This window comes from Oncorhynchus keta, chromosome 5 (genome assembly GCF_023373465.1).
Source record: "Oncorhynchus keta strain PuntledgeMale-10-30-2019 chromosome 5, Oket_V2, whole genome shotgun sequence".
NCBI classification, from domain to species: Eukaryota; Metazoa; Chordata; class Actinopteri; order Salmoniformes; family Salmonidae; genus Oncorhynchus; species Oncorhynchus keta.
The window spans coordinates 5,404,259-5,418,903 of record NC_068425.1 but is presented as its reverse complement, the minus strand read 5'-3'; the positions used below and the strand labels follow the sequence as shown (position 1 = coordinate 5,418,903).

At 43.2% G+C, this 14,645-nt stretch overlaps 1 protein-coding gene across 1 annotated transcript; it reads right to left on the bottom strand.

Annotated features, from left to right (window-relative positions):
* Positions 1 to 2,532: 2,532 nt before the first annotated feature.
* Positions 2,533 to 4,637, bottom strand: LOC127929983 (3-mercaptopyruvate sulfurtransferase-like). The gene is made up of 2 exons (XM_052518574.1): positions 3,675 to 4,637; positions 2,533 to 3,464 (listed from the first exon to the last, which is right to left on the bottom strand). Exons 1-2 carry the CDS (start codon positions 4,261 to 4,263, stop codon positions 3,163 to 3,165), a joined length of 891 nt encoding a protein of 296 aa, XP_052374534.1. The 5' UTR covers positions 4,264 to 4,637; the 3' UTR covers positions 2,533 to 3,162.
* Positions 4,638 to 14,645: the final 10,008 nt, after the last annotated feature.

The window sequence follows — 14,645 nt, the reverse complement described above, 5'->3', positions numbered from 1 at the left end:
ATGTGGCCAGGGCAATAAATTGTACTGTCCGTACTGTGAGACGCCTAAGACAGCGCTACAGGAATACAGAACGGACAGCTGATCGTCCTCGCAGTGGCAGACCACGAGTAACAACACCTGCACACGTTCGGTACATCAGAACATCACACCTGCTGGACAGGTACAGGATGGAAACAACCACTGCCCGAGTTACACCAGGAACGCACAATCCCTCCATCAGTGCTCAGACTGTCCTCAATAGGCTGAAAGAGGCTGGACTGAGGGCTTGTAGGCCTGTTGTAAGGCAGGTCCTCACCAGACATCACTGACAACAATGTCGCCTATGGGCACAAACCCACCATCGCTGGACCAGACAGGACTGGCAAAAAGTGTTCTTCACTGACGAGTTACGGTTTTGTCTCACCAGGGGTGATGGTCGGATTCGCGTTTATCGTCGAAGGAATGAGCGTTACACCGAGGCCTGTACTCTGGAGCGGGATCGATTTGGAGGGTCCTTCATGGTCTGGGGCAGTGTGTAACAGGATCATCGGACTGAGCTTGTTGTCATTGCAGGCAATCTCAACGCTGTGGGAAGACATCCTCCTCCCTCATGTGGTACCCTTCCTGCAGGCTCATCCTGACATGACCCTCAAGCATGACAATGCCACCAGCCCTTCTGCTCGTTCTGTGCGTGTTTTCCTGCAAGACATGAATGTCAGTGTTCTGCCATGGCAAGTGAAGAGCCCGGATCTCAAACCCATTGAGCACGTCTGGGATCTGTTGGATTGGAGGGTGAGTTTAAATATTCCATTAAAAATCAGCCGTGTCCAACTACAATTGTAATTTACAACATTAATGTCTACACTGTACTTCTGATCAATTTGATGTCATTTTATGGAACGGTCTGCCTACCCATGTCAGAGAAGCAAACTCGGTCTCAACCTTTAAGTCTTTACTGAAGACTCATCTCTTCAGTGGGTCATATGATTGAGTGTAGTCTGGCCCAGGAGTGGGAGGGTGAACGGAAAGGCTCTGGAGCAACGCACCGCCTTGCTGCCTCTGCCTGGCCGGTTCCCCTCTTTCCACTGGGATTCTCTGCCTCTAACCCTATTACAGGGGCTGAGTCACTGGCTTACTGGGGCTCTCTCATGCCGTCCCTGCAGGGGGTGCGTCACCTGAGTGGGTTGATTCACTGTTGTGGTCATCCTGTCTGGGTTGGCGCCCCCCCCTCCCCACTTGGGCTGTGCCGTGGCGGAGATCTTTGTGGGCTATACTCAGCCTTGTCTCAGGATGGTAAGTTGGTGGTTGAAGATATCCCTCTAGTGGTGTGGGGGCTGTGCTTTGGCAAAGTGGGTGGGGTTATATCCTTCCTGTTTGGCCCTGTCCGGGGGTGTCCTCGGAGTCCACCTGGCCATGCTGCTGCTCCAGTTTCAACTGTTCTGCCTTACTATTATTCGACCATGCTGGTCATTTATGAACATTTGAACATCTTGGCCATGTTCTGTTATAATCTCCACCCGGCACAGCCAGAAGAGGACGGGCCACCCCACATATGCTCTCTCTAATTCTCTCTTTCTTTCTTTCTCTCTCTCGGAGGACCTGAGCCCTAGGACCGTGCCCCAGGACTACCTGACATGATGACTCCTTGCTGTCCCCGGTCCACTTGACTGTGCTGCTGCTCCAGTTTCAACTGTTCTGCCTTGTTATTATTCGACCATGCTGGTCATTTATGAACATTTGAACATCTTGGCCATGTTCTGTTATAATCTCCACCCGGCACAGCCTGAAGAGGACTGGCCACCCCACATAGCCTGGTTGCTCTCTAGGTTTCTTCCTAGGTTTTGGCCTTTCTAGGGAGTTTTTCCTAGCCACCGTGCTTCTACACCTGCATTGCTTGCTGTTTGGGGTTTTAGGCTGGGTTTCTGTACAGCACTTTGAGATATCAGCTGATGTACGAAGGGCTATATAAATAAATGTGATTTGATTTGATTTTAATGGACCAACAAAAATGTGCTTTTTAAAAAACAAAGACATTTTTAAGTGACCCCAAACTTTTGAACAGTAGTGTGTGTACCCTATATTTAAGTTTTGATTCACTTAATTTTTAACAGTGCAGCAACTGTATTTTGAAATAATTTGGCAGTTGTCTGTTTTTTCTTCTGATGTGAGGGTTTAGTGATGTCACATTCACATAAGGACACAAAGTGTTCAAAGATCCAGCCCAAACTGTGAGGACAATAAGAATTAGAAATCACAACATGCCCCTGACAATTACACATGAATTCTCACATCAAATGCCTAACCAAAATAAGTTAAAGAATAGAAAAATGTGGTATAACCTGAAACGCTGTTACCATAAAAAAATATAGACCTACACATACTAGATTGATGACCATCTATGTAAAAAGTAGACACGTTGGACATTGAAGTCTTCACATTTCCTTCGTCTAACCAAAGTTAAAAATTGACCCTGAATAAGTAAAAGTTGTACAAAGGACTACTGTATATATGGTAAAAATGGTTATAATTTGAAAAAAATACAATACAGAGAACTTTGTACAGTAGATGCCATATTTTTATTGTACAAATTAAACAAAGTGACATCCTGCAATCAAACTGACAGAAACTTCTGTTAATACTAAAACCGAACTGCACTTAGAAAAACCCCTTGACATTTCGTGGGTCTACATCTCATAACAAGGTCACACCAAGGCAACTACAACTCCATGAAAATTATATTTTCCTTACATTTTCATGGTGCATTAGGAGCAAGTTTCATTATTTTAAAAGTCCCTTACAAAATGTCTGTCAGTGGCAACATCTACAAGACAATGTTGCCAGGCTGCAATCCCCTAAGTAGGAGCATACAACTCAACCATAGTCCAATTCTAACCCGAATACCTCAAACATTCCATCCTTCTAATCTTTATTAATAGATTAAAATAGCATAGTTTGTAACACCTTTATTGGACATCTTGAATATAAACATAGGCATACTGTATTCATGGACTCTTGAACGGTGAACTCTTTCACATTGACACATTCATCCAACTCAGTAAAACCCTCCATATTTTGTGCAATCTGTAGCTTCTGTTGTGATTCATAGTGTCCCCTCCCTGCTTTTAATCAGCAACTCATTCAACAGTATTTTCCTTAATGCTCATCTCTACTCGTCTCTCCACATCACACTTGCTTCCCCTTGCCCTCAGAGATGACATGCTCTGGGGCAGCCCTTTTGAACCATTCAGACCATGACCCGTCATACACAGACACTGACCCTGAATGTCCCAGCAGGTGAGCAGCCAGAACCACGTGGCATGCAGTGACCCCTGACCCACAGGTTACCCAGAAAGGTTTCTCCAAGTCCACCCCTGCCTCCTGGAACATTTTCGTCAGCACTTCAAGCTCCAACTCCTTGCCTGAGGCATCCATGAACTTGGCAAAAGGCATGTTGATAGTACCAGGAATGTGGCCAGGTTCAATGTCTGTGTGTGAGAGGAAAAATAATTATAAGGAGAGCAATAAAGAGAGGGGGATAGAGAAAGAGGGAAGGTGAGATTTTATTAAAAACAAATATTTGGGCAAAATATGGTGTCCTAACATTTTAAAAATCATATTAGCAAAAATGTATAATAACATCAAATGTAATCAATTCTAGGAGGCCAAACTAAATCTTTGCATATGCTCCCACTGACCATCTCTTGGTTCTGGTTCGGTTCCCCGGAACCTGCCTGCGGATCTTGCGTCAATCACTTGCACCTGTTTCGTCTCGATGTTTTTCAGCACATCTTCATACGACTTGACCCAAGAATGATTGGCGGTCGCCTCGAAGTCCGCACGTTCTGGCTTGGTGTATTCTGCAGTGACCGGATGCCCTTCGGCCAGCCAATTCTTCATACCCCCGTCCAGGACTGATACAGAATTGTGCCCAAATAATCGGAACATCCACCACACTCGGGGTGCGCTGTATGACCCAAAATCGCTGGTATCGTACACTACTACATGTGTATCGTTTCCTATACCTAAACCCCCCACATATTCTGCAAAGTAGTTTGCAGTTGGGAGCATATGGTCCATCGAGGAAGTTTTGTCAGAGCATTTGTCAATATCAAAGAACGAAGTTCCAGGTATGTGCTGTTGGTTAAATTCAGCATTTGCATCGCGTTTTAATTTAGCTAGATACCAGGACGTATCCAGAATTCGAAGATTCGGTCCAATAAGGTTGCTTTTTATCGCATCTGCAAGCCATTTGGCTGAAACAAGCGCCCGGGTTTGCGCCGCCATTATTATCCTTAACTTGGACTCTGAATCAGGGTTGCCAGGTCCTCATCAAAATCTGTATAATGACTACTGAAAACCTGCTCATAAGGCCTGAAAAGTAGTCCCAGGAAGAAGGGAGTTGCCACATTTAGCCAATAAACTCATTTCCCCCACAACGTTATTGAGCGAAGAAGGAATATCGATTTAACTTCTAAAAACTTCAGAAGCAAAATTCGGTTTTCCATCAAAATAATAATACTTGCAAAATAATGTGACTAATAAAGAATTGGAATATGTCGCAAGATAAAATATAATTCGCCTTTTTACACTTTTATGACAATTGTGCCATTATTACAGTACCAGTAAAAAGTTTTGCTATCAATGATACCTTTGTATATTTTCATATACATTACCACTGTAAAGTTTGGACACACCTACTCATCCAAGGGTTTTTCTAGATTTTACTATTTTCTAGGTTGTAGAGTAATAGTGAAGACGGTCAAAACTATAAAATAACACATATGGAATCATGGAGTAACCAAAAAAGTGTGAAACAAATCAAAGTATATTTTATATTGAGATTCTTCAAAGTAGCCACCCTTTGCCTTTGACAGCTTTGCACATGTCTTCACTAATTATTCTACAATGTAGAAAATATTTTTTTTAAATAAGGAAAACCCAGTGGTGGGCCATCGGGGCCAGCAAGGCCTTCTCTGCTGGCCTAAACATCATCAGAATATATATATATTTTAAATATATTTTCCCACAAATATGTATTAAATTATTCCCCAGAGTACGAGTTATACTCTTCATTTCATAGCTTTCCTCTTGGTTGCACTGCTTCCAGCCCCAGGTTGAGATTTGGAGGGCTGGTCTTTATATTAGATATTTTATCCAATCATATTCAGCCATCATGTGTTGCCAGGGGTCTAAAATATGCCCTCAGGCCTTCAGAATCAACAGTGTGGGTGCTTGTAGCTTAAAGTGAATGGAAATGAAAATTTAGTGTCAACCAATCAGCTTTAGAGTTGGCTATTGTACGCCTGCTGGCTGGCTCCAGTATTACACAGGAGCCAGCTAGCAGGCGTAGTGCGTGCACGTCTTTTGATTGGATGACCAATATTGAGAGGCAGGTCCTATTTGGGCAGGTCTAAGCAGAACCTCAGAACTAGGAAACTGAATTTGATAAACAAATTAATTTGCGTACTACTAAGCTGTTTTTTCAACCCACAATGGCGGAAGGAGGAGAAGATATCGATTTGGTCGAGGATATAATTATAACGCCATTCTCAAGACATTTACATTTAAGTCATTTAGCAGACGCTCTTATCCAGAGCGACTTACAAATTGGTGCATTCACCTTATGACATCCAGTGGAACAGCCACTTTACAATAGTGCATCTAAATCTTTAAGGGGGGTGAGAAGGATTACTTTATCCTATCCTAGGTATTCCTATTCCTATAAGACAAACTTTTCAAGAAAGGTTAGACATTGTCAGGAGAGGTCGCCCGACGCCGACGCTACAAAGCCAGTCACAGGCGGGAAAGGGGTTCGTTCGCCACTTTCAAAGTTCCAACTATGGGTGCTATCAATGGCTCACAGGCTCCGAGAAGCACTGCGAACTGTACTGCTGGGAATGCCTATTATTTGCAAGTGATCGATTTGGTGTTTGGAGCCACACTGGCTTTGCAAACTTGAGTTGTCTAACCAAGGCAGCACCGAGACACCAAAGTACAGCTGGGCACTTACAAGCAATGGTGCTTTTGAAAACTTTTGGGGACACCCGAGTGGATCTACAGCTCAACGAACAAGCGCGCAGGGCAACGGGAGCTGCACAATGAAAAGGTATTGTACTCTTCCCCTGCAATTCTATGAATAAAAATGTCAATTTCAAGGTGACGCAACGCCTGGTTATACTGCGTTTCTGTCTAAATGTATAGTGTCTAGAGCCATGGCATCATCATGATGGTAATAAGAGGTGGATTAATTCGGGTGGGACTGTGTAGGACCTCACTGAAGGCCCAGGCCCACAGCACACCACTCAGAAAATCCCTGGAATGAGTAAGTGTGTCCAAAGTTTTGACTGCTGTATGTGCCAGATATAAAATGAAAGAGGCAAGATGTAAAATGAACAATTTAGCAGCTTGCTTAATTCAAGTTGACAGTAATTTACTCAACATGAATAGTGAGGTGATTTCAAGGTGAGAAATGCTTCTGTTGCCCAATTATAGGCTACTGAGGATGGGATCGTAATTTCAATAACTGAATCAAATATTAATAATATGGATATGAACTGAATAGGCCAATGCTTGTCAACAACAGCCATTTAAAACAAAAAAAAATATTTGTTTAATCTGTAGCCTAATCTAATACATTCTAACAGCTGATCGGCAATTGCGGTAGAAATGTGACCATGATCACAATTGATAACTTCCAATTTCATGAAGGAAACATGGACATTAATAATTAAACATTTTATTTTTGTATTTCACCATTATTTAACCAGGTAGGCCAGTTGAGAACAAGTTCTCATTTACAACTGCGACCTGGCCAAGATAAAGCAAAGCAGTGCAACAAAAACAACAACACAGAGTTACACATAAACAAACATACAATCAATAACACAATAGAAAAATCTATGTACAGTGTGTGCAAATGTAGAAGATTAGGGAGGCAAGGCAATAAATAGGCCGTAGAGGCGAAATAATTACAATTTAGCATTAACACTTTTGTGATAGATGTGCAGATGATGACGCACAAGTAGAGATACTGGGGTGCAAAAGAGCAAGATGATCAATAACAATATGGGGATGAGGTGTGCTATTTACAGATTGGCTGTGTACAGGTACAGTGATCGGTAAGCTGCTCTGATAGCTGATGCTTAAAGTTTGTGAGGGAGATATAATACACCAGCTTCAGTGATAAAAAAATGCAGTTCTTTCCAGTCATTAGCAGCAGAGAACTGGAAGGAAAGGCGGCCCATGGAAGTGTTTGCTTTGGGGATGACCAGTGAAATATACCTGCTGGAGCATGTGCTACGGGTGGGTGTTGCTAAGGTGACCAGTGAGCTGAGATAAGGCTGTGCTTTACCTAGCAAAGACTTATAGATGACCTGGAGCCAGTGGGTTTGGCGACATATAAGTAGTGACGGCCAGCCAAAGAGAGCATACAGGTCGCAGTGGTCACAGCACTGTGATAGACTACATCCAGTTTATTGAGAAGAGTGTTGGAGGCTAATTTATAAATGACATCGCCGAAGTCAAGGATCAGTAGGATAGTTCGTTTTACGAGGGTATGTTTGGCAGCATGAGTGAAGGATGCTTTGTTGCAAAATAGGAAGCTGATTCTAGATTTAATTTTGTATTGGAGATGCTTAATGTGAGTCTGGAAAGAGAGTTTACAGTCTAACCAGACACCTAGGTATTTGTAGTTGTCCACATATACTAAGTGGATGTCATAAGGTGTATGCACCAATTTGTAAGTCGCTCTGGATAAGAGCGTCTGCTAAATGACTTAAATGTAAATGTAAGTCAGAACCGTCCAGAGTAGTGGTGCTAGTCGGACGGGTGGGTGTGGGCAGCAATCGGTTGAAGAGCATACATTTAGTTTTGCTTGCATTTAAGAGCAGTTGGAGGCCACGGAAGGAGTGTTGAATGCCATTGAAGCTTGTCTGGAGGTTTGTTAACAGTGTCCAAAGAAGTGCCAGATGTATACAGAATGGTGTCGTCTGCGTAGAGGTGGATCAGAGAATCCCCAGCATCAAGAGCGACATTGATATATATATATATATATATATATATATACAGAGAAAAGAGTCGGCCCCGGAATTGAACCCTGTGGCACCCCCATAGAGACTGCCAGAGGTCCGGACAACAGGCCCTCCAATTTGACACAATGAACTCTGTCTGAGAAGTAGTTGGTAAACCAGGTGAGGCAGTCATTTGAGAAACCAAGGCTGTTGAGTCTGCCGATAAGAATGCAGTGATTGACAGAGTTGAAAGCCTTGGCCAGGTCGATGAAGAAGGCTTCACCGTACTGTCTTATATCGATGGTGGTTATGATAGGACCTTGAGCGTGGCTGAGGTGCACCTATGACCTATGACTAGCTCGGAAACCAGATTGCATAGTGGAGAAGGTACGGTGGGATTCGAAATGGTCGGCGATCTGTTTGGTAACTTGGCTTTCAAAGATTTTAGAAGGCAAGGCAGGATGGATATAGGTCTATAACAGTTTGGGTCTAGAGTGTCTCCCCCTTTTGAAAAGGGGGATGACCACGGCAGCTTTCCAATCTTTGGGGATCTCGGACGATATGAGAGGTGGAACAGGCTAGTAATAGGGGTTGCAACAGTTTTGGCGGATAATTTTAGGAAGAGAGGGTCCAGATTATCTAGCCCAGCTGATTTTTAGGGATCCAGATATTTCAGCCCTTTTATAACATCAGCTGTCTGGATTTGGGTGAAGGAGAAGCGGGACGGGGGCTTTGGCAAGTTTCTGCAGGGGGTGCTGAGCTGTTGGCCGTTGTAGGGGTAGCCAGGTGGAAAGCAAGGCCAGCCCGTAGAAAAATGCTTATTGATATTATTGATTATCGTAGATTTATCCGTGGTGACAGTATTTCCTAGCCTCAATGCAGTCGGCAGCTGGGAGAAGGTTCTCTTGTTCTACATGGACATTAGTGTCCCAAAACTATTTGGAATTAGTGCCACAGGATGCAAATTTCTGTTTGAAAAAGCTAGCCTTAGCTTTCCTAACTGACTGAGTATATGGTTCCTGACTTCCCTGAAAAGTTGCATATCGCGGGGGCTATTCCATGCTAATGCAGAACGCCACAGGATGTTTTTGTGCTGGTTTAGGGCAGTCGAGTCTTCGGTGAACCAAAGGCTATATCTCTTCTTAGTTCTACATTTTTTGAATAGGGCATGCTTATTTAAGATGGCGAGGAAAGCACTTTTAAAGAGCAACCAGGCATCCTTTACTGATGAGGTAAATATCCTTCCAGGAAACCCGGACCAGGTCGATTAGAAAGGCCTGCTAGCTGAAGTGTTTTAGGGAGCGTTTGACAATGATGTGGGGTGGTCGTTTGACCGCGGACCCATTCCGCACGCAGGCAATGAGGCAGGGATGGCTATATCCTGGTTGAAGACAGCAGAGGTGTATTTAATATATGCCATTTAGCAGGTGTATTTAGAGGGCAAGTTGGTCAGGATGATATCTAAGAGGGTGTCCATGGCTACGGATTTAGGGTTGTACCTGGTAGGTTCCTTAATAATTTGTGTGAGATTGAGAGCATCTATTTTAGATTGTAGGACGGCCGGGGTGTTAAGCATATCCCAATTTAGGTCACCTAACAGTAGGAACTGTGAAGATAGTTGGGGGGACAATCAATTCACATATGGTGTCCAGGGCACGGCTGGAGGCTGAAGGCGTTCTATAACAAGCGGCAATTATGAGAGACTTGCTTCTGGAAAGGTGGATTTTTAAAAGTAGAAGCTCAAATTGTTTGGGCACCGACCTGGATAGTATGACAGAACTCTGCAGGCTATCTCTGCAGTAGACTACAACTCCGCCCCATTTGGCAGTTCTATCTTGTCGGAAGATGTTATAGTTAGGGATGGAAATGTCAGGATTTTTGGTGGCCTTCCTAAGCCATGATTCAGACATGGCTAGGACATCAGGGTTGGAGTGTCCTAAAGCAGTGAATAAAATAAACTTAGGGAGGAGGCTTCTAATGTTAACATGCATGAAACCAAGGCTTTTACTGTTACAGAAGTCAACAAATGAGAGTGCCTGGGGAATGGGTGTGGTACTGGGGTCTGTAGGGCCTGGGTTAACCTCTACATCACCAGAGGAACAGAGGAGGAGTAGGATAAAGGTACGGCTAAATGCTATAAGAACTGGTCGTCTAGTGCATTTGGAACAGAGAGTAAAAGGAGCAGATTACTGGCCACAGAAGAATAGATTCAAGGCATAATGCACACATAAGGGTATGGTAGGATGTGAGTACAGTGGAGGTAAACCTAGGCGTTGAGTGATGATGAGAGAGGTTTTGTCTCTAGAGGCACCAGTTAAGCCAGGTGAGTTCACCGCATGTGTAGGGGGTGGAACGCAAGAGCTATCTAAGGCATATTAGGCAGGGCTAGGGGCTCTACAGTGAAATAAGACAATAATCACTAACCAAAACAGCAATATACAAGGCATATTAACATTCGGGAGAGGCATGTGTAGCCAAGTGATCATAGGGTCCAATGAGTAGCACAAGATCAGTCAGGGAGACAATTTCATAGTCGCTGCTATGCTAGGCGAGCTGGAGACACAGCGATTCAGACAACTAGCAGGCCGGGGCTAGCAGATGGGCACCCGGCGACGTTGCAACAGAAGAGCCTGTTGAGACCACTTCGGACAGTTACGTGGGCAGACCAGTCGTAATGGATTGGCGGGGCTCTGTGTCGGCAGGAAAGGGTCCAGGCCAATTGGCAAAAGTGGTATTGTAGCCAAGTAATTGTCTGGTGGACATCTTTGGCTAGCTGGGAGACGGGCCTAGGTCGAGGCTAGCTCCAGGCTAACTGGTGCTTGCTTTGGGACAGAGACGTTAGCCAGGAGTAGCCACTCGGATAGCAGCTAGCTAGCTGCGATGATCTGGTGTAAAGGTTCAGAGCTTGTGGTAGGAATCTGGAGTTGTGGTGGAGAAAAAGCAGTCCGATATGCTCTGGGTTGATATCGCGCTGTCCGGTTCCGGTAAAGTATAAAAATAGCAGATCCTTACCTCATTGGGTGAGACTGGTTGCAGGAGAGTATATTCAGTCGGTAGATGGAAAGTGAGATTAAAATATATACTTAGAAAACGATATATACACGGAACGGGACAAGACAAAACACACGTCCTATGCCATCTTGGAACAAGATCTAATAACACAAGTCTACAACAACAATAAACTGAAGATATAGGCTACATTTGCAGTGATTCCAGTGATATTGTAATTATATTTATATTTTATATTTATATTTAACATATTTATGTATAAAATGGTAGGCTACAGTAGCATACATAGGCATGTAAATGAATAGAATAATTGATGACTAATAGATGCAGTGTGTCATTGTCACTTTCATTGTGGACTTTTCCCAGTTCCATAACTTCCATTTCAAATGTCCACTTAGCGCTCGAGACCCAAGAGCTGAGCTGGCATAAAATCCTTCACTTGACATGGTTCTCAATAAGCAACGTCGAAATAAGAATGCAGTTTAAACCACCCCCGAGTGAATTTATCTAATGTGCTCTAGAGCACCTAAAGTAGTTTTCCTGTGCTTTGTCATCATTATTTGTTGATGCACATCAGTTTTAGCACGTTAATGTTTTATGGAAAAGAGGTTGGAAATAGGTGTCTCCATCATAGGTGTCTCCATGCTGCTCTTTCCCCATCACTCTCACTCACTCAGAAATAGGCTCTCTCACTGCCTGATCGTCAGCAGCAGCAGGTCACAGTAAAATGTATATTTTTAATAAATTGCCATGGTGGTCAAAACCCAGCAACTAGTGACCAATACATTTTCACCAGAGGCATCCTTTTCAAAGTTGCCTAATTTTACAGGAAAACTAAGAACATGGCAACCCTTCTCTGAACTATTATGCAATTTGATGCACTGATTCCAGTATGAGCCTTCATTGGCTGTAGGTCATTTGTGGAACTGTAAACGTTTACCATTTTGATTTTCAAGTCTGTTGTTCCACTTTTTCCACACAATTATGAGACGGGGGTCATGATTTCCAAGTATTTATCAAAATCTGCACATTTCTTGGAAAAATAACATTATGCAATATTGCATGTTTAGTGTTATTTCTGACCCATTTTACGCAGGCAACTTCACTTCCACCCCTGCATCTCCAACAAATCACCCGTAGAGGGAGTCCCTATGTATATTATCACTTTTCTGTTATTGTTATACATACAATTAGTTGTTTATTAGGATCCCCATTAGCCGCTGAAAAAGCATCAGCTACTCTTCCTGGGGCCCACATGAAACATGGCATACTACCAAGTACAGAAAATGTTTAGTCAAGGACTGAAATAGGCTATGGCCTGCATATCAGTACATACACACACTATGTAGGTCTAATTCATAGTACAGTGCAAATTACAATACAATATATATATAAAAAGACTGTCTCTTCACAGTCCCCTTTGTGCAGGAAGGTGTTCTTTTTATCATTTTTTTTCAACTGGTTCTATTGTTAGCTTGAGTTACCTAGGGTGGCAGAGAGTTCCATGTCGTCAGGTCTCTATTTAATACTGTGTCTCTCAGCCTCTGTTCTGGACCTGGGGACTTTGAGGAGACCTCTGGTTGCATGTTTTGTGTTGTACCGATGACTACTAGAACTGTGTGCCAACTGCTTGAACAGACAGTTCGGTACCTTCAACACATCAATACCTCGCACAAAGACTAAAAGTGATGCGATCAATATCTCCTCAACTTAGAGCCAGGAGAGACTGAAATCATGTTACTGACACTTTCCCTCCGTGTACATCTCAGTGTGATATGTGCTGCATTGTTCAGGACCAACTGCAATTTACCTACAGTTCATTCTGAAAGTATTCAGACCGGTTGGCTTTTTCCACATTTTGTTACGTCACAGCCTTATTCTAAAATTGTTTAAATTGTTTTGCCCCCACCCCCCATCAATTTACACACAGTACCCCATAATGACAAAGCAAAAAAACATTTTATTTTAGCACATTTATAAAAATGGAAAAATCACATTCAGACCCTTTACTCTGAACTTTGTTGAAGCACCTTTGGCAGCGATTACAGCCTCAAGTCTTTTTGGGTATGACTGTACAAGCTTGGCACACCTGTATTTTGGGAGTTTCTCCCATTCTTCTCTGCAGAACCTCTCAAGCTCTGTCAGGTTGGATGGGGAGTGTTGCAGCACAGCTATTATCAGGTCTTTCAAGAGATGTTCGATTGGGTTCAAGTCTGGGCTCTGGCTGGGCCTCTCAAGGACATTCAGAGACTTATCCCGAAGCCACTCTTGCATTGTCTTGGCTGTGTGCTTAGGGTTGTTTTCCTGTTAGAAGGTGAACCTTTGCCCCAGTCTTAGGTCCTGAGCGCTCTGGAGAAAATTTGCATCAAGGATCTCTCTGTATTTTGTTCCGTTCATCTTTCCCTCGATCCTGACTAGTCTCCCATTCCCTGCCGCTGAAAAACATCCCACGGCATGATGCTGCCATCACCATGCTTCACCGTAGGAATGATACCAGGTTTCCTCAAGATGTGACGCTTGGCATTCAGGCCAAAGAGTTAAATCTTAGTTTCATAAGACCAGAGCATCTTGCGTCTCATGGTCTGAGTCCTTTTAGGTGCCTTGTTTGCAAACTCCAAGCGGGCTATCATGTTCCTTTTACTGAGGAGTGCCTTCTACTTGGCCACTCTACCATAAAGGTTCTCCCATCTTCACAGAGCAACTCTAGAACTCTATCAGAGTATCCATTGTGTTCTCGGTCATCTCTCCGACGAAGGCCCTTCTCCCCCGATTGCTGGGCGGCCAGCTCTAGGAAGAGTCTTGGTAGTTCCAAACTTCTTCCATTTAAGAATGATGTTGGCCACTGTGACCTTCAATGCTGCAGACATTTATTTGGTACCCTTCCTTTCAGCATTTGTAGTTTGCATATCATACCTAAGTTTGCTAATCTTGTCAACAAAAAAGTTATTGAAGTGGTTGGCAATATCAAATTGTTTTGTTATGAACAAGCCATCTGCCTCAATGACGGATGGAGCAAAGTTTGCTTTTTGTCTATAATTTAATTTGACGTACTCCAGAGGTTTTTACTATCATTCTATTATATATCATTAATCTTTCTTCCATAGTCTAGTTTATTTTTGTTTAGTTATGTGATTTCTCAATTTACTGTATGTTTGCCCGTCTGCTGCCTTGTCAGACTTATTTGCTATTTGTAACGGGATTCGTCCTCCTCTGACGACGAGTATAAGAGATCCGACCTATATGTAGCGTGGTACGTGTTCATCATGTTTTAATGAACAAAATCACTGAACACGAAAATATAAAATAACAAATAGAATCGAAAACCGAAACGGTTCCTTGTGGAACACACAGGCACAGAAAACAGAAAATAAACACCCACGGAACACAATAGAAAACAGGCTACCTAAATATGGTTCTCAATCAGGGTCAACGATTGACAGCTGCCTCTGATTGAGAACCATACCAGGCCAAACACAGAAATAGCAAATCCTAGACAACCCACCCAACTCACGCCCTGACCATACTAAAATAAAGACATAAAAGAACTAAGGTCAGAACGTGACACTATTCCCTTTGCCTCATCCCTCTCACCCATACAGTTTTTCAATTTGTCATCTATCCATGGGGATTTGGCAGCTCTAACAGTCC

Coding starts and splice junctions, on each gene's coding strand:
- LOC127929983 (XM_052518574.1), bottom strand. CDS start 4,263: ATGGCGGCGCAAACCCGGGCGCTTGTTTCAGCCAAATGGCTTGCAGAT. Junction 3,465..3,674: donor CGAACCAGAACCAAGAGATG/GTCAGTGGGAGC, acceptor TCTCACACACAG/ACATTGAACCTGGCCACATT.